At 32.4% G+C, this 21498-nt stretch overlaps 2 protein-coding genes across 2 annotated transcripts in view; one reads left to right on the top strand and one right to left on the bottom strand.

Moving 5' to 3' along the window:
* LOC123662351 (cyclin-dependent kinase-like 1) overlaps positions 1-8156 on the bottom strand; it is a 43282-nt gene extending 35126 nt beyond the window's left edge. Inside the window, exon 1 of the mRNA XM_045597202.1 lies at positions 8068-8156. Coding sequence (XP_045453158.1) covers positions 8068-8135 — 68 coding nt within the window. The 5' untranslated portion in view covers positions 8136-8156. The remainder of the gene's footprint in view (positions 1-8067) is intronic.
* A 3927-nt stretch (positions 8157-12083) lies between these two features.
* LOC123662184 (cell growth regulator with RING finger domain protein 1-like) overlaps positions 12084-21498 on the top strand; it is a 67946-nt gene continuing 58531 nt past the window's right edge. Inside the window, exons 1-2 of the mRNA XM_045597068.1 lie at positions 12084-12607; positions 15514-15656. Coding sequence (XP_045453024.1) covers positions 12510-12607; positions 15514-15656 — 241 coding nt within the window. The 5' untranslated portion in view covers positions 12084-12509. The remainder of the gene's footprint in view (positions 12608-15513; positions 15657-21498) is intronic.

The raw sequence follows: 21498 nt of genomic DNA, 5'->3' as shown, positions 1-21498 counted from the left end.
CGAAAATATTCATTTAAATCATATGCTGTAAAAGGCCATATAGATCTATATTAAATAAAAAACATATTTAAGGTATTTAATTGGATAAGGATTAATGCTGTATTGGTTAAAATCGCTTCGAAAATTAGCCATTATTTGTCGTAAAAAGTAAATGACAAAAAAATGTTATTGTGGGATATCCATAAGAGATAGGTATATACCATCGCGGAGTTTTCTGTAGACCTTTTCAATGTGTACAATACTTAGTACATTATTTTGATAAATCTCGTAGGGTTCAGCCTGCGTTTGCAATTTAAGCGAAAAAAAAAATTATTATTTACGACATAACATTAGAAAACTCAAAAATAACAGTATTTCTCCACTATTTAATGGATGTTATTATACATATAAATCTTCCTCTTGAATCAATCTATCTATTAAAAAAAACCGCATCAAAATCCGTTGCCTAGTTTTAAAGATCTAAGCGTACATACATATGCAGGGACAGAAAAAGCGACTTTGTTTTATACTATGTAGTGATTTAATGAATCACAGTAACTTTGTACCTATAATTATGTTATTGTTAACTTAGTTGAATAATTACTGTGCATGGGAAAGAAAAACAATAACAAATGATATTTATACAATTTTATTTAGGTACCTAATCATTTAAACTACAATGTACACTAAAGCGACAACAGACTTTAATTAACTCATGAAAAATATTCTTTGAATTATTAGTTAATTGAATTTTCATCATCATCATCATTCATTTCAGCCTATTGCAGTCCACTATTGGACATAGGACTACACAAGTTCGCGCCAAAAATGTCGTGAACTCATGTGTGTTGCCCATAGTCACCACGCAGGGCAGGCGAGCTTGTGACCGCAGGGCTGGCTTTGTCGCACCGAAGACGCTGCTGCCCGTCTTCGGCCTGTGTATTTTAAAGCCAGCAGTTGGATGGTTATCCTGCCATCGGTCGGCTTTATAAGTTCCAAGGTGGTAGTAGAACTGTGTTATCCCTTAGATGCCTCTTACGACACCCACGGGAAGAGAGGGGGTTGCTATATTCTTTTCTGCCGTAACCACAACATATTATGCGTCTCTAGAAGTAGGTAAATATAAATACTGACCGATTGATATTTCTCTAGTTCGTGAAGCACGGTGTGATCGCAGTATTCGAATACTAATAGTTAATTCTTTTGAAATGTATAGACAAAAGGTAAATATATGACTAACGTCCCTTTTTAATATTCTATCTATCTCTGGTTTTGCCTACTAGAAATTTATATTTATATCTTGAGACAATTTGTATGAAATTTATCTAAAAATTATATATTTACTAAGCAAATTTAGAGATAGATGAAAAAAATATAGGAAACTGGCCAATAGAGATACGACAGATGTTATTTCAAATAACACTAACGGAACCCTAATTAAGCTGAGTCACCGTGTCTGTTAAGAAAAATGTTAATAACAAATGTGTCATTACCATGGCGGTTTTTCGCATCTTTATATACCTACATAGGTTACATAATTCTCAACAAATGACCTACACTTATCTATATTGTATGTTATAAAATTCTAGTGTCATGCATTCGGAAACACACAGAACACAAACACGAGCACCCAAACCAAGACACACCTTGCGTGAGCTTAAGAGGAAAGGGTACCGAAGAGACTTTTCAAAAATAGGTATTTGAATAAAATGTTTCTGTCGCGCTGCATGCCGCTACCGCGCCCCGCGCCATCTCCGCCCCGTTTTTTCTATGTGTGACTGTCGTTTTGTTAGTGTGCGTGCGCCGGCTATTCAGCTATTAATTGTTGACGATATTTTAGTATTCGCATCTTTCGTTTGTGATTGACTACGAGTACATATAGCGCATAGTGCTATTTTTCTGAATTTGGCTTGTTTTATTGAATTTGTTCTGCATCGTATTGCTGTGACTCGGCTTACTATTATTGAATATCGTAAACTACTTATTATTTATGTTTTATTATTTTGAATTGGATACTCTTTGTGACTTGATACATGTCTATATTTTTGTGGGTAATTATCGAAATACTTAGGTACTTTATTTATGAATTAGGTATGTAATTACATGGTTGAGGTGTGTGTAAGAATGGGTAATGAAATACATACATAATTATATTGTATACATGTAGTACATAGTATAAGTGTAAGTATAGTATATATATGTAATATAGTACATACACAGTATAAAATGTTTGCCTTAGTACCTATATAATTTGTAATGTCTCATCTTTGTCACTGTTATTAATACACGGGTATAGGTTATATATATTAATTAACATATAATTGCGGCGATATAACAATGGTTAAAAATAATATTATAAATAAAAAAAAACAAGAAAAGCCGCCTGCGTGAAGAACAGCTATTAGAAAGTCAATTGAAAAAGCTGGAACAAGATAAAAATTCAATAATTACACAAAGATAGCTAAATAAATTACACAAATTTCAAACATTATGTACTGTACACTTACAAAAATCATGAAGGCGATTTTTTCAATTATTATTTTATTTATGTTTTTTTAGTTAGGCAAATTACGTAATCGATTGAATTTTTTTAAAGAGTGGTTGATTAACATGACATAACATAACAATACACTTTATTGAACACCAACAGAAAATAATAATACGAATCAGATTGATTTTTAACCGACTTCCAAAAAAGGAGGAGGTTCTTAATTCGACTGTATTTTTTTTTTTTTTTTTGTATATATGTTACTTCAGAACTTTTGACTGGGTGGACCGAGTTCGACTTGTACGCAAAGTAAAAAAAGCCGACTTCAACTACATCGACATGTAATACAACAAAGGTAGACGAAAATATAGTCAAGTAAATACGCGTTATTAAAGATTACTCAAAAATTTGTTATCAGATCTCGATAAAATTTAAATATGACTACACGATAAACATCAGCTTTCGATTAAATTAAAAATCATCAAAATCGGTACACCTAGTAAAAAGTTATGCGGTATAATACAACGTAGGTCGACGAAAATAGTCAAGTAAAAACGTATTATTTATATTACTCGAAAAGTTGTTGTTAGATCTCAAATAAACTCAAGTGAGACCAAATGACACACACCACCTTTCGATTAAAAAAAAATTTGTAGAAATCGGTCCACTCAGTCAAAAGTTCTGAAGTAACATACATAAAAAATACAGTTAAATTGAGAGCTTCCTCCTTTTTTGGAAGTGGGTTAAAAATAGAAACCGATTTTACACGTCTATAGAATTCCTAAGTCGACAAGCTTAAACAGTGAAAGATTTAGTATAAATGAAAGAGGAGTGAGAGGGAAATTCAAGAAGTAAGCTTTCCTCAGAACGAAAACTGCGTTCATTGGAATCACTAAGAAACTTAAATCGTCGTTTTAGATAAGCAGGTACAACAGGATTAAAAAGAATAGAGTAAAGTAAGTTGAGAATATACGTATTCCCGAAGTAGGGAATTGGGTGCCACTCAGGGCGTAACTACTGCCGTATCAGCCGTATCAATGATACGGGGCCCCCTATTTACAGGGCCCCTAAGGTGTGTAAGCAAAAATTAGTAAAATGCTATCCACAGTGTCACTTAATCTTGTGCTTCCTGGAAAAAAGAATAAAAAAACTGTCATACATACCTATAGAGTTTTAACTTCAGAAATGACTGAAGTCTGAAAAGCAATCCCCTTTTATCCGAGTCAAGCGTGCGCCCAATTGTTGATAACATTCTGTATCGTTTATTTCAGGATTCAGTTAATCATTATGAACAATGAATTAATCTTTTTTATATAAGAATGGGGCACACAAGCAGACGAAGCCATCTGATTTATAACGGCTACCGTCGCCCATGGCCTTTAGAGAAAAGATGTAGACACTAGACGCTTTAAAACCCCCAAATTTTAGCAAGGTCATTCCACACTTTGAATGTACGCGGAAACATTGCGCACGAAGCTCGCACATTGGTTGCAAACCACTGCTGGATACAATTAGCACCACTAGACTTCTTGACATCGAAATAATGCAGAACACGACAAACGACACTGCTCATAGTGCACATTACGCATCGCGTGTTCGCACCGTGGAATGTTCGGTGGTGCTTTTCCCTCATCGTCAAGAGTTGAATTCGACGCAAAAAGAGTGCAAAGAATTTCGCTTACTTTTTCGCATAATATGCCAGAGAGCATTCAGGTTCGCGCAATGATGGAAGTGTAGACTAAAGAAAGTTACCTTCGACAGCTTTTGTAAGAAACAAAAGGCATGGGTTCCATTTGGAAAGCCCAATAGTCTCTCGCCAATTCTGCTGTGTTTGAACTTTGCCCTAGCGATTTACTACCTGTAAGACCTGGAGGCAGCGTTGAATCTCTTCTTCAGGTTATGCGCCTGTGAATCCCCCATATAGATGCGGAAGATTCATAGGAATTCACTAATAGTATTGGCCTCACAGGCTGAAGCGAATGATCCCCCGCATCTATTGCTGCAGGACAAGGCTAATAACTCTCCAGCTTGGAACTACAAGCTCTTTAAATCAGCTTAAAATCCGAAATTCAAAACATTCATTCCATTAAAGAACTCATGGAATTATTACTGATAAAATTCAATAGCCTTGCATCCAATTTTCCGGAGGTATTAACTTGATGTTTTTCAAAACTAAAACTGATAAAAAATTACCTAAGGATTTCGATGGAACAGGAACAGCTACAGCAGACTACACTCACTATTGTCTATTCTAGGAGGAAGTTATAACTTATAATCAATAAACATTTATTTTAATTCAATGCAAGCATTTTTTGTGAGAAATCTTTACCCATCATTTGCCTGCCCCCCCACTAATTTTGATACAGGGTCCCAAGGTTCCCGGGGTTCCAAGGAATGCTACGCTAGTGGGGCCACTTGAGTTTTTTACGCAATTCAGAAATATGATCCTATTTGCGAAGTCCAAATACGAATCGCATAGGTACATAGATTCGACCAAATTTAATAATCTGCTCCTCAGTAATGTCAAGGAAACAACTAAGCAATTTTTTACCGATGAAAAAAAACAGAGGAGGTTCTAAAGTCGCTACGTACCTATATTTATTTATGTTTGACCATGCATAGCTTTTTACAAAGTATTCCGAAATTGATAAAAAAATATATTGGAAAGAGTAAAACCCGAAGTTGTTTTTCGCCTAGGAGGCGAGGAAGAAGCGCGGCTCGCAGCTTGCTTGGCATAGGCATAGGAAAGAGCAGTCCTAATTTTTTAAACTTTCTTATTGTATTTTTTATTAGTATTACGGTAATAATAATCATAATATACTTTTTTGAAATCCTTGTATTGAGCCCTTTTGATACCAAAAACAAACAACACAGTTATTTACCATAATTATCATTGTTATTTGTTAGCGAAACCCTTCGTTAGCCCAGGTTTGCACAGTGTTACAATAAAAACCGCATATACAAATACGGTTTTATTGTAGTTATGAAAAGAGAAATTATTTGATTTTGTTAATACGAATTTTAGAAAATATCGACTAAAAATAACATCACTAGTGTATCGATATAATTGTCGACTACGAGGCATCACTTCGCTGGCGTATATACGTATTGCTTTGACCCTTCCCTCCCCCAGACCTATCCCCCAAAAAGCAAGAAAGGGACAACTGCAGCTCAGACCGTTTTAGGTATATAATTTTTGACCAAAACAGTGTTTCGTAGTCGACTGTTTTCTCCTCAGAACATGGCAATTTTTTAAAATTTTTTTTTTTAGAAAATAAAAGAAGACTTCGGCTATGCCCCTATGTTTTCATTTTTTTGAAAATATGCATATATTTTTTTTAATGAGTGTCTGAAAATGTACAAAAAATTATGCAATATTTCGAGTTTTTGAAGTCTCCTAATTCCTATGATAATAAGAATATGAAAAAAATCAAAACATAGGGGCATGGTCATGGCAGCAAAGAGTTCTATGTCACAAAAATATTTGATCTAGTGTCATTATCCAGGGAGAAAACAGGTGACTACGTTTGTATGGAGAAAGACCCGGTACCCTTTCCTCTTAAAAGCGAAAATTCAAACCCGAGACCGCTGACAGAACAGTGAGTTTCTATGACCACTGCTACAACCCGTCGTTGTGCAAAGTGGATTATGAATCGCAACAAAATATTTCAAAGCCTTGCATTCTAATAAACAAACATCATCTACAAAAAAAAAATTGTGACTAATTGATTTAGCCTGTAACACACAGACCCCTTTCTCCATGTAGGAGAAGAGCTGACCCTTCTCCTACAATGCTTAATCCTTCTCTACTCTACTGCTGGTTGACGAATATATTCCCTCTAATTTTCCGTTTGGTTGCAAATAAATTTGTAAAAATTAGAAGAGAGGTTAAAAAAAAATCTCGTACTTTGTTTTTTTATAATATTTTTTTTGAAGTCCGTTTTTATTTTTCATTCATTCATTCGTTCCTTTGGTATAAAAGTTTCCAATAGTGCTGTCCTTTTTTATCCCATCTCTATAATATCAGAATAGATTTGTGAATTAGACAAATGTCAGCAATAGTTACAAATTGTTGCTCAACCGTTCCTAACATGCGCTAGCGCAATTAAAAACAAGACTCAAGGTGATGTTTTGTAATATGTTTTGAATATAATATTATTATTTTATTAATTTAATAGCACTTTCGTAAATCGTCACTAAAAAGGTTTTAATATAAATTAATTCTCAACTAACTTAGGATTGTATTTGACAAAACATAAATACATATTTGTTATTTATATATATTCTTTACGTTTCTTTACTTTTTACTGACATATTTCTTTATTATTTATCCGACTACCTAACAAGAGAGCTGAATATTATACTACTTGGTTAGCTGTGTATTCTGCAAAACTTAAAAGCCGAGTTAGAATTTCTATTTTGCTAATGGAATAACGATAAACAAGTAAAGCAACCCGATTAGAATATACACCTTACAAAAAATAATAGCCAAATAGTACAAGTTATATAATTATGTTACATACAATTTATATTATTTTATATTTAAAAACTTATTAAATTATGAAACGAATATTATCATTAATATTAGATTACTTAATGCGTAATTAGTTTTATTATGTACTTAATTAATAATTACGTTAAAATCATTATCGTTTTATATATCAAGGTGATCATCACGTACAATGACACATTCTGATAGAAAATGTTGAAATTAAATAATATAATGAACAAGTACATTAAAATATGTTTGTAACCCACGTTTTCGTATACATTTAATTTATTTAATAACGATTTAGCTAAAATTATTTACAAAGTAGGTAATGACTAGACTTCTAAATAGTGTAGCAAGTTGAAATATAGATTTCAAATTAGACCTCAAGGATCATAACTGTAAAATTTCATTTTATTTAGTAGGTAATGTACATTTTATGTAGTGCTTGGATAAACATACAGACGGACAGAAACAAAACATGGAAAAATTAATTATTAATTATTTTTAAGATATCCTATAATTCGTTTTATTTAAATAACACGTACATATATAGGACGGGAAGGTTTTAATTATATGTAGGTACAGATAACAAAATAATAACTTCGATATCTATCTACGTCCACGTGTTTTCTTTTTATATAACGATAATAATTGTTTCAAAAAGGAAGAAGTTTCCTCTATTATTTTGATATATTATTTTAATTAAGCTAATTTTAAAGGCTAAGTTTTAATTAAAACAGTGAATGCCCGCAGTGACATTAGAGACCACTGACCTTTGTGACATTAGATGGAAATCCTTTTTGATTAATATTTAATTGAAATCTAGCAGACGAGTTTTTATCTTAATATTAATATTAAAATATTTTATGGACGATTTCTATTTAAGATCAGTAGTAAAACAAGTCTAAAAATGTGAACACTATTATTTATATACCGAATAAGTTTAATAGTTAAGGTTGTCTGGAAGAAATGACTAATTATCTATAAACTAGCCATAAATCCGCCCTGTGTACTACATAATCTGTCTTGTTCTTAAATTTTGTTTTTAATCTATTTATTATGTAAAGTAAATACTAAAATAATAATTAAAAAAATCCATTTTACCAACCTTCTAGGTAGTAGCGGCAGGTTGTTACCAAATAACCAGAGCCGTTTATCACCGAACCATTTCTCCATGCAGGACGCCACGTTGTTCCACAGCTTGAGACCTGAATAAAAACTATTCTAACAAGCGAAGGCACAACACTATGCATCCGCAATCAAACGAGTTTATCTATGTTTCCCGCCAAAATCACTGTCAAAATACTTCGCGCTAATTTTACGCTATCGAGCTTTACAGAGATGTTGACTTTGTGAAAGCGGCACTGCTTTTACATGGAGTATTGAAATATATCGATCTTTCGTTTTGTTTACAGTTTCTGTCGGCCTGTGTACATGACAACCGCAGTGGTAGGGCTAGCAGACCACTTTCATAGATTCTATTATATTTCAAAACCTTTATGATTTATGTACTTATATGTTAATAATAATGCTATCATTATTTCAGAAAAACAGTTGGAATGTTCTTAAACTAGAATTTAACCTTGATAAAAAATATCTTTTATAATATCTTTAAAAAATGAATAAATCAAATATTGATCAAAAATATTTATCGCGAAACAAAATGTCGTCTAAAAATGTATTTATCGTTGATAAGAACAGTCGCAGAAACCAAAATCCAAATGATACTCCCAAAAGATTACTACCGTAAAGTTAAAAAGAGTTAAACAAAGCACGTATCTACAAGCTACCTACTATGACGAGCTAATGAAAAACGGTAAAAAACATGTTTCTTGTTTATAGGATAGAACAAGGGGAAACCTCTTTTGTTTATCTTTTTTTTTGGTGTTTAAATAGTCATGGCACTTAGGTATTTTGTGAAACCTTGATGTTTCCATCTATTATTTAGATTCCTACTTTATGGCACTTACAAATAAACTTAGAAACATAACATAATATTAAGGTTTATGGAAAAGGTGGACTTATCTCTGAAAGAGATTTCTTCCAGTCAATCCATGGTTATAAGCAAAAAGTATTTGCTTAAGAAAAAGAAAACTAATACATAACCAAAACGTCTGATAGACGGATATTATATACCTACATGTGACAAAACACGTGAATTATTTCTGTATTCCTACAATAATAAGTGTGTGCTCGCAAACGAAAAAAAAATTCAAATCAATTACATCGGCAAGTAATACAACGGAAGTAGACGAAAAAATAGTCAAATAAATAGGCATCATCAAAGATTACTCAAAAATTTTATTATGTCATATTTAAATGGTACACCGGTTATAAAGTTTTTGCCAATATGCCAATATGCTTTTCAATAAACTAAAGCCATATGTAGAATCCAGCTTGGGGGAGTATCAGTGTGGGTTCCGTCCAAACAGGTCCACAATAGACCAAATCTTCTCGCTTAGGCAGATCCTTGAGAAAACGTTTGAATACAACGTGAACACTCACCACCTTTTCGTAGACTTTAAGGCTGCCTATGACAATGTGCACAGAAGTTTCCTGTACCAGGCTATGATGGAGATCGGCATCCCAACAAAGCTCGTGCGCCTGACGGAGATGACTCTTAGAAACTCTCAGAGCGTTGTCAGAGTTCAAACAAGTGTATCAGAACCGTTCAGAACCAATGACGGCTTAAGACAAGGGGATGCGCTCTCGTGCCTACTGTTCAACATCGCTCTCGACAAGTGTATTCGCGACTCAAAGATCGAGACCAAAGGCACTATCTACCACAAATCCGTTCAAATTCTAGGGTATGCGGATGACCTCGATGTGATAGGAAGATCTCTACCTGCAATGGAGAGTGCATACCTTGCTCTTGAAAAATCAGCTGTGGAGGCCGGTCTTCAAATTAACATGGCTAAGACTAAGTACCTGAAAGCGTCAAAAGACCAGCAAACCGTACTACAAGGAGTTAATATTGGCAATAACACCTTCGCTAGCGTCAATCATTTCGTATACCTGGGATCCTTGGTAACCGATAACAACGATGTGTCTTCAGAAATAAGTAGAAGAATAATGGCGGCTAACAAGTGCTACTTCGGACTACTAAGATACATACGTTCGAAACTCCTTTCAAGAAGCATAAAACTTCTCTTGTACAAAACCTTACTAAGGCCCATACTCACCTACGGTTCCGAATGTTGGGTGCTGAGCAAAAAAGACGAAAATTCCTTGTTGGTATTTGAGCGGAAAATACTAAGACGCATTTTCGGAGCTGTGATGGAAAATGAGAGATGGCGAACGCGTTATAACCACGAGCTATACCAAATGTACGATGAGCCAAATATAATTAAGACCATAAAGATTGGGCGCCTGCGTTGGGCAGGGCACGTATTGCGAATGGACGAGGCCAGAGTACCCAAGCGCCTTTTAGAAGGCCGACCGGAGGGCCGCAGAAGTCGAGGAAGGCCCAAGCTCAGATGGTTGGACGGCGTCGAACAAGACATCAAGACGTTGGGAATAACAAGTTGGAGAAGGAAAGCCTCTAACAGATCGGACTGGAGAGCTTTGCTGGACCAGGCTAAGGCCCACCCGCGGCTGTAATGCCTCAGATGATGATGATGATGATATTTAAATGGTGGTCCCATTACAAATATTAGCTTTAGATTTATAAAAGAAACATCAAAATCGGTGCACCCAGTAAAAAGCTATGAGGTATAATATAACGTAGACACAGTACGTAGTACGAAAAAACAGTCAAATCAATACGCATTATTAGATATAACTCGAAAAGTACACGTGACATCTCGATTAAATTTAAATGGAACCACATTACAAGCACCACCTATCGATTGAAAAAGAAAAATCGGAATCGGTCCACCCAGTAAAAAGTTCTGAGATAACATTCGTAAACAAAAACAGTCGAATTGAGAACCTCTTCCTTTTTTTGAAGTCGGTTAAAAATAAAACATTGCTTTTAAAAGGTTCGGAGATAGCTACCGGCACTGACCCAATTTATAAAATAACTTTTTAAACAAACCTTTCATATTTTTCCCTTGATCTTCTAAGAAGGTTATAAAATGGCCTTGTTGTAGCCCTATCATAAATAAATAATATATTTCGAGTACAGTGCTTCTGCATAAAAAAATTACGTGGTGTCATGGGACACCAGGTAGGAGCGAAGTTCCTTCGGATAATATAGAAGCAACACAATTTGAAAAAAAAATGTTGAATTTTATATAGGTATATATTCTAGTTCTTGATTTTTTTTTATTTTGTTGGTTGGTTTTTAATTAAGTACATAAAAGTATTTAGGAAATTTAGTATTTTAGAAAATAACAAACACCGTAAAATAAAATAAATCAAACAAAATAATAATAATAATTCAAACTAATAAGTGAAATAAAAAAACATATGGCTTTATTTATTTTTGTTGACAGTATAAAATTACATAAATAATTAAAAAAAAAGTTTACTAGTAATATTTTAGTTTTTCAAACGTCATATTATACAGTCGTGTGACTGATATAACGTCACTTCCGTTATATATTTTTCTTACGGTTTTAGTATCACATTTTTTTCAGTTAGGTCGCCCAGCCAAATATCGAGCCTGCCGTAAGGACCTTCGTTCTAAAAAAAATAGTATATCGTTATATGTGATAGATAGTGCTTAAGCGTGATAAATATATGGATAATTTAATTCTAGTGTACTACCGATATTGAATATCTCCTAATTAGGTAATTATACAATCTAAATATTTAAATATTAGGAAAAAGGATACGAAATGTAATTTATTTTCTAGACGAATTTTAAATTGTAATTTAATCGCTAGTTATAAAATAATTAAGAAATAAAAGTAGGTAGGTAAATGTAAAATTATAATAATGCATAAAATTATATTCCTTTTAATATATAAACAGTGAAATAAGTATTTCAGTTTTTAATCAGTTCTATACAATATAAGTGTCGCCCTCTCGTTGAAAACAAGAAAAATACATACAACATAGTACGTCTCTTTCTAACCTATTAGAAGAATAATGTAATTTCGTACTTTCTCTTTCCTCCGTTTGACAACTAAAGATACCACTGACTGCAGTGAATACGTAGTATGAAGTGTCTCTAGTCTCATAGTCTGTGAATACGCACTACACTGTCCTTACGGCTTACATTCAGTCGTTCACTCAATCAGATAAGTACTGTCGTCGTATTTCGTCCGAATATTGTCATTCTGTCAAATTACGTACTACGAGGCGCTACGTTCGTCTCGAGCTCAACTCGATTCACGATCGATGATGTTTTTGTTGTTATTATAGACAATAAAAACATCGTTCCGACCGTTCAATTTATACTGAGGTTAGACTATTGCGACTACGTGAAATAATTGGGCAATATCGCTCGCTTTGGATTGTTGACGAAATTCGCGAAATAGAAGCAGAGTAACAGAGTTAACGGGAGATGTAGTGTTGTGCCGAATGAAGTGTAATGTGTGATTCGTGTGATCCTCGTGTAATCTTAAGTTTCGTTTTTATTTTGTGATAACACCGTGTGATAAAATGGGTACCACGGGACTGACGCTGGCAGATTTGCCGAATATATTTATTATGATAGGCGCCCTCGTTGCGCTTTTTGTTATGCTAGTCATACTTCTCAGGTTTGTTTTTGTTTGTTTTTCTAAATTCGCTCAGCTGGCGACATGCTATTTATAACAAAATCACCTGACCAGTGAGAAAAAGTTAGATAATTCTATTTCCTGTGTTTCGAATTCCTATATTTGATTAAATTAATTAATTTTCCACCAAACTTGCTGTAGGAAGTGATTTTAAAATAGGTTTTACAATCTAAAAATAAATTCATTCAGAATAGGTTTGTACTATATAATAATTTTAAATATAATATCTTATTTGATAAAATTTAATTTAGTTTAAAAACAAGTTTTGACAGGAACTAAGAATTTATTTAAATCTTAAAATTTGTATTAGTAATAAATGTCCAAATACCATTTTTAACAATAAATAATGATAAGACAAGGCAACATTGAATTTATTATTAATTTTATGATAACATTTAATAATAATATAAAATTAAAACAAAATAACTTCTAAAATACAATAGGTAATTATAAAGTATTTCTTTAGAAAAAAAGTAATAATCCACAGAGTACTTACTTAAAACTGAGAACCTCATTAGAATTTAAGCCGCTCAAACATATATTATAATTAAGAATTTGGAAATCACATTAGAATCCTCTAACAACGACTGTTAAAAAGATATTATTTAAAGTCAGTTTGCTTAATTGGTTATGCTCAAATATTTAAAGAAAATTTTACAAAGTGAAATTTATAGAAATATTCTTTTATGAATATGATTTCATATTCATATTATTATTTCATATAATAATCTTATAAACTAAAGTAACTCTTTTTGATATACTTATTAAAAATAGTTTGTTTCATGACCTAGTAAATCACAGATACTTAATTTTAAATTTAATATAGATAAAAAGAAATATTTTTTATCTATATGACATAGATTTACTAACGTGTTAAATAGCATTTCCTAACAGTCCTTGGCACCATATTTCCTTTTTGGTAGAATGTATATAGTGGAAGAAAACATGCCTATTACAATGTTATAATTATTATTATCTTGATACATACTTAGCTTGCTGCACCATGCACCCATATAACTTCTTATTTCATGAGAATGTTAGGATAAAAACTAGCCTATATGTTGCTCTGGATTATCACTTATCTATGTACCAAGTTTCATTGCAATTGGCTAAATAGTTTTTGTGTATTCTGTATTATTATGATCTTTGAAAAAAAGACAATAATAACTATATATATATTCTTTGTTGAACACCAAATTAAAAAAAATCCAAAAATAAGAAAAAGTACAAAGGATGGGCTTATCGCATATAGCAATTCTTTCAAGCGACCTTTGGATGGAAACTGAAAAATAAAAGCTTGTTAAATGTACTGAAACAAAACAAATTGTTATAAATAATTATATTTATCAATAAAAATAAAACTCAATTTCATTAAGATACTTAAAAAAAAATACTAAAGATTTCCTTTCCAAGGATTCAGTGGAATCAATTTGTTATATTAACTTTAAATACACGTCACATATATTGATCTTAATTTGTGAATTTTCCTTAATTTTTTTATGATAAAACAAAATATAAATCATAATTTTTTTCGTTCTTAGTATGTCAAAGTACAATGATAACAATTAAATACAATGAGATTGTGAGAATACACATTAAAAATTTTAGATTATTAAATTATTACAAGAGACGGTACAATCAATAAACTGTAGATTGTTATAACATTATAATTGTCTTAAATGCTAAACATTTCTTAAATGAAAATCACAAAATGTCTATAATTCATTTATAGATTTTAAAATGTAAAAATTTTACATAATTATTTACGTAAATTGGATGAGATTTTAAGGAATAATTAATCAATAATTATAGCATAAATTATGCAATAAACGTGAAATATTAAACTAAAGTAGCTTATTAAAACAGAGCCAAGGATGTTTAAACAACATTTTTATTTAATCTAATCACAAGAACCAGTTTCTTTATGCAATGACAATTCTTCATGTATCTATTGTATTTGTATTTGTGTATTTGTGTTGGGCTCTATTTTCCGCATTTAGACGCAAAGGTGGTCCATTATGCGTGAAATTCATGTATCTATATGCTATATAATATAATGAGAAATTAATGTAAAAAAGTTACAGTAACCTTTTTTTTTATAAGACTACTAGCTGCGGCACGCGGTTTCACTCATGTAATTTCTAATCCCGTGAAAATTACGGGATAAAAAGTATTCTCCAGCTATCTACGTACAAAGTTTTATTATAATAAATACATACATACACAATCAATGAGCCATACACTTGTTTGCCATTTTAGTTTAAAAAAAAAAAAACGAAAATGACCATTACAAAACAATATCTGCCTTTAAGAAGAATTGTGAAAAAAATTATAGTTTATAAGCGATGAGATCTTTTATATGAAGTTGTAGAACCTAAATTGTGCCTTAACTACTGCTACTTTTCAATTTCTACTATTACTAATTTACTCAATAAATTTACATAGAGAAAATTGCTTAAATTTTCAATCATTATCAATGAAATATAAATGATTAATAATCATTAATGAAATACTTTTATTCGTAATAAAAAAATCATAGTGCTTGACTATGATATTAATTATTTCTTTTGTTAAATGGATTTCAGTTGTGCCAGAATTAAGATAATATAATAGCCTCATATAATAATTACCATCTGACTTGGTAAACGTTGTTCTTGTCTATGGATAGGGACGCCATTATCACCTATAGGTATAAAAAATATTTTAGAAAATATCGCCGTCATTAATCGAAATAAAACGTAGTATATTTTAAATTGGACAAAGTTACATATATTTTTAAAATTTTATTAAAATCGGTCCAGTAGCTTTGGAGTTCGATTTTTTTACATATAGATAATATTGTAGATAGTAAACTGTTGTGATGATTAAAAAAGTTCATCTTGTTCTAGGAACATGGAAGTAATAGGTATAGTCGGTGAGGGCAGAGAAGACACATGGCCGAGAGCCATGCAGCCTCCCAGGCTGTTGATGCAACGTGTCCATATACCGTTCACATTTAAGTTACAAGAAAATGAGCCAATAGGCTACAGTGGTAAGAATTTAAGTTTATATTATTTTTAATTTTATTAAAAAATATATAGCATAAAAACGGGCAGACGAAAATTAAAAAAAATGCAGGATAAGGCTTTTTAAGTGCCGGTAATAGAATTTGAAAATATTTTTTTAATGCTTCTTCAAAACGTAAAATTCGTCCTGTTAGAGATTTTATATAGAAAATTTGTATGGAGTATATTATGTAAGACGAAAATAATTCTAATATTTAATACTTGACTCAACCCAAATAGTTATATTAACTCTGGCAGTCGACCTTAATGTATCTTACGGTATATTCCGGATTTAAATAAAAAATTCTTTATTTGGACCAAATACTTTTACAATTTCTTAATCCGCCAATCTTACCGATTTATAATAGCAGAAACAATTATTTATCTTTTCCGTGTGTTAATTTAATATTTTGGCTATAAAATTTGTGTTAGAGTAACGTTTAGATTTAGATTAGGGTAACGAGAGTCGCGGGTTCGATTCCCGCTCGGAGTGGATATTTGTGTTTATTCAAATATTTATTTCCGGTCTAATTGTTAGTCCTTGTGTGTCTCCCGACCGTGCATCGAAAAGCACGTTAATTTGTCGGTCCCGGTTGTTAACATGTACACCTGATAGCGATCATTACTCGCTAGTAGGGTAGCTAAGTAGGGAATATATCCGCCAAACCGAATTGGAACAGCGTGGCGGATTAATCTCTGATCCTTCTCCTACATTAGGAAAGAAGCCTAAGGCCAAACAGTGAGATATTAGAGGCTGAAGCGAGATCTCGACAAAGTTTAAATGGGACCACCTTACAAACACAGGCTTTCGATTAAAGAAAGACTCATCAAAATACATCCAGAAAAAGTTAGGAGGTGACACACATTAAAAAATAATAATTATATAGTCGAATTGAGCACCCTTTTTGAAGTCGGTTAAAAAAATGGCCACGAATCACCACGTTCGGTCGCGGTTTCTGGCTATAGAGATGTCTGAACAGGTCCCGACGTAAGATGCTGTACTAGCTGACCTAGCAAACTAAATTTTCTTTTATATAGATCTTATGCAATAACGAGCACATAAGAAAAGAATTATACATATTAGTGGTCTTTAGGAAGCTGTATGTATACATACATTTTAGAGGTTCATGTATCAAATCTTCATCGTCTATGTTTATATTGTATATTCGCGCCAGTTTAAATTAGTGGATTCAAGTCTCGCTGTGTTAAATGTAATTAAAATCGGTCTAGCACCAGAACGAGAAGTAAGTCACTAGAACGAAATTAATAAACAGGCAGACGAAATATTTAGTCAATCTTCTTCTATAATATAAAAATGAGTCGCTGAATGTGTTGCTAAGCGCAAAACTCGAGAACGGTTGGACCGATTTCGCTAATTCTTTTTTTAAAATATTCCTTGAAGTACGAGGATGGTTCTTACGGAGAGAAAAATTCAAAAAAAAAAAAAATTACCTGAAAAAGTCTAAAAACAACACTTTTCTATACTCCCATACAAAAGATTTGTGATAATACTTAAAAGTCAATTTGAACTTTAATACCATACGATAAAGTTTGTGTTAGGCGATATTAAGTTCGCCGGGTCAGCTAGTGACTTATATTTATGTCACCGTATTACATGACAAGCGTTTACATTAGTAGGGTAACACGTGCGATCTTTCTATTACAAAGAGATTAATTTTAAACTGTTAATGAGTAATGCATAAATTAAAAAAAAGTGCGTAAAAAAGTACGAGTGTGCTTTAGACACGACTGAAGTAAAACTTACGGAACGTAGCTCTCTTTCTCTCTTTTTATATTCACTAACTTATATCTCCCTCTCGACTTCCGTTCGCCTCGCCCGATCACACTTTTCGTAACGCTCTAGTTGCGCATCCACCAGCTTATTTCCCAATTCAAGTATGCGTTAGTAAATTTTACTTCAATTAATAAAAACCGAAAATAAAAAATTCTTTTGTACTATTTTAAAGTCCTTACGATGGAGCCCTTTAATTTGGTTCCCCATATTGTTGTATCAGTTTTTTTTTTTTACATTAAGGCTTTTATTTTTTTTAATACTTACAACAAGTTTTATAAGTTTTATTCTACCTATTTACTTTTTATTTACGCTGTATGATTTTTTGAAGTGAATTTTCTTTAGTGTCATTGTGATTTGAAACTCGATGAAACGAAAATGCGTCACGATAAACAAACAAACACATAAATGTATAGAATTTAGTCAGTGAGATAATGAAATAGAATACATTACACAGTATTTTATATTCTCGATGAGAAAAATCTCTCGTAGGCTACTTTTCAGAAGTTTAACTTCTGCTGTGTGTGAATTGCACACACGTCACACACACACACTTTAAATTTTAAATTTATGTTTTAAATTAATAATATTTTCGTTTAAATTATGACTTGAAGTAAACGTTTTTGTAAACGTAGCCGCGTCTTATCAGAGAGTTACATGTGTATATGACTTATGACACGAGTTACGATTGGTACGTGTAAATAAAGCGTTTTTAAATATATTAACGCAATCAATTTATGTAACTAGCCCGATGGCGCAGGTGGTAGTGGCCCTGCTTTTTGAGTTTGGGTGTAATTTTTGTATTTATATATTTATATATGTATTATTTCTATGTATATTTATCGAAAAAAAAAATAGTTTTAAAAGTTGGCTGTTACCTATATCATAAGAATTAAGTTGCTTACCATAGGAACAGATGACTGATGACGATTTTCAGCAATCCCCATCCAGCCTCCACCAATAGCCGGGAATAGTGGGGCTGCCGGGAACTAAAGACCGAAATTTGAGGGGGAAGAGAGTGACTAACTATAATCTATACTGCCGTAGCCACAAAGATTCTATAATGTGGTACATAATATTATATTTTTCGTAAGAGGTAATCGAACATAGCTGCGAGTCAGTAATTGAGACCACTGCGCTAACAAGTCGTCGAGACTAAACTTAAAAATATTTTATTTCGAACTGGTAACCCCTGAAATGAGAGCGCGTCGAAATAGGTAACAGGTTAAAGATCGTTAAATCAGTACATACACACATAACACATACACGCATACACACTCACTATCACACACGCACTCAGTTTAACAGATTATTAGACAATCTGTGTAAGTAACATTAGTTACAAAAATAGAACGTAATTTATCTACAAATAGAGAACACCCACTGGCAGTTATTTTAGTAAGGCACCTAACGACACGTCTGGAATAATAATACACACTTAAAACTCTGTTTCGGTCAAGTTTATTTCGTCTAGACATCCCGTTTTTCAACCGACTTCAAAAAAAAGGAGGAGGTTTTCTGTTCGACTGTATGTTCTATGTATGTTACCTCAGAACTTTTGACTGGGTAGACCGATTTCGGTGATTTATCCCCCCCCCCCCCCCGCCCCGAGGAGCTTTGGTCACCTTACTCAGGAACACAACATTACTTAAAAGCAGTTTTATTTAGCTGTGATCTTCTGTAAGGTCGAGGTACTTCCCCAGTCGTTTGTGCCCTAAATCAGTTAAAAGTGTTTGTCATATATAGTTCCATTTAAATGTGGGCTAGATCTGGCGAGTAGTTTCGGAGTAATTCTTAATGCGTATTTAATTGATTTCAACTATATTAATGAGGTCCTCATTTAATTACTGGACAAAGAAAATTTAAGTCGTTTTTTTTTTGTGTAAGAACTGACACAATTATATAGTGGTTTTGTATCTTATCTATTAATAAATGCCCATTTGTTATATTTAGATTGGAGGTGTCCGATAAGCAACACGCAATTTTCCAAATTTAAAATATTTAAATAAATAAATCGTCGGCTCATAACAAATGTATGAACATACAGTTTGTAAAGATATAGAAATTTTTATTTATATTGTGTTTGGGAACCCTGATAGAGGAGAAACTCCTACGGAGCGCGGTTGAGTGGGAGACGTTTATAGACATTTTTTTTATTGTTCAGTATAAGATTTAAATAATGTTAAAGATGAGTGAATTAAATAAATAAATATACAAACGCTTCACACTCAACTCAAATTAAGTGATGCTGTATTTCATGCAAGATATTACTAATTTTATAATATAATAAAGAGTAATTGTACAGTTTCTTGCCGATTCTTCTCTGCAGCATCTGCATGCCCAATCGTTAGTAGCTTCACTTCTGTTATTAAATAATTAATAATAATGAAATTATCATTTGAAAAATAAGGATTCAAAAATGATTTTGGAGCCTTGTTGAATAAATTATTTATTTTTGTTTTGATTTTGATATAGCCCAGTAGTGGCATATTACATTCCGAATCAATAAACACCTTAACATTAACAAAAAAAAAAAAAATTGGGTAATATACTTACTACTAAACATTTTTTTAATATCATATCAAAAATCGACCGTTCCAGCGAGGATCCTAATGTCTGGGTAACACAAAAATAAAAAATCGTACAAATTACTTACTACTAATTCAGCCTATCGCAGTCCACTGCTGGTCTGTGTATTTTAAGGCCAATAGTTGGACGTTTCCCGCCATCTTTCGGATTCTTTAGTCTCCGGCTGTTATAAGAACTTTCTTATCCCTTAGTCGCCCCTTACGACATTCACGGGAAGACAGGGGGTGGTTATAAACATTACTGCCGTCGCCATACAGCTATTTGAGAAATCGGAAATGTAATATTAATTTAAATTTGGTCTCATCATACATATTCTCATTTTAAGTATATTCATTTCATAATATTAAAATCGGTATTGCAACATCAACCTTGAAATTTCATAACTTGTCAAGTTTACAGCGACCTAGTACAGCATTCTCTTTTACTCTAATGCGATTTTATTTGACCGTATCATAAAATTTTATATATAAATATGTAACGCGTTGTTTGTTCGTTGTTTAGCTTTGACACTTTTAGGTACTACCAATTTTTAACCGACTTAAAAGGAAAACTAAGAGATTCTCAATTGGGTGTATCGATTTTGATGATTTTTTTTATACGAAACGGTTTTTCGAAAGCTGCATGACAAATCATGTGGTCATACATTGAACTAGATCTGGTATGAAATTTTTGTTCCCCTAATACTGCGTATATTCGTTGTCATTTTATTATTCGTCAATGTAAATTGCAGTTAGCAGTAAGTTTAAAAATCCATCAAGAACGCTACAACATCACTGAGTGACATTCTGTATTTTATCGTTAGAAAATGAAAGAGCCGAATATCGTGTAATCCACGCGGACGAAGCTGCGAGCGTGATTTAGTGTATAAAATAAAAAAATTAAATATGTATTTGAAATCGTCAGTATATTATGCTAATGAAATTCGTATCGTCAGTCGCTGTGGACGTGGTTCGTCTTATCGTGCATACCTATCAATTATTACGTTACTGTATACACTTTTCTTATCGTTAATTCGTTACTGTAAAAGCCATAAAGAAATAATGATGCGAAAACTCCATTCATAGTCGGTTCCTATAATCAATGTCTGATTTTGTCTAACACATATTTAAACATTCATTCTATTTTTTTTTTTTAATTACTTCAGCCTGTAACGCATCCCATTGCTGGCATATGCCTTTTTTCTCCATGTAGAAAAAGTATCAAAGCTTAATCCTTACTACTTCAACTACTCTACTCTAATTGAAATTAAACGAATTCGTTATTGGTACGCGATTATCTGCTATCAATGTTAATTTCAGATATTTACAAGCATTCATATATCTTAGTTTTTACATTAAAGACATGGAGATGGACATGTCTTAACTCCGTCTTTCGGACACAAAGTTCTTGGGGCCGTAGAATTATTGTGTATTTTATGGTTAATTGTAGATTAAGAGAAATCTGCAATT

Source organism: Melitaea cinxia, chromosome 18 (assembly GCF_905220565.1).
Source record: "Melitaea cinxia chromosome 18, ilMelCinx1.1, whole genome shotgun sequence".
Lineage (NCBI taxonomy): Eukaryota > Metazoa > Arthropoda > Insecta > Lepidoptera > Nymphalidae > Melitaea > Melitaea cinxia.
The sequence above is the reverse complement of the archived record's forward strand: the minus strand, read 5'-3'. Positions and strand labels throughout refer to the sequence as shown.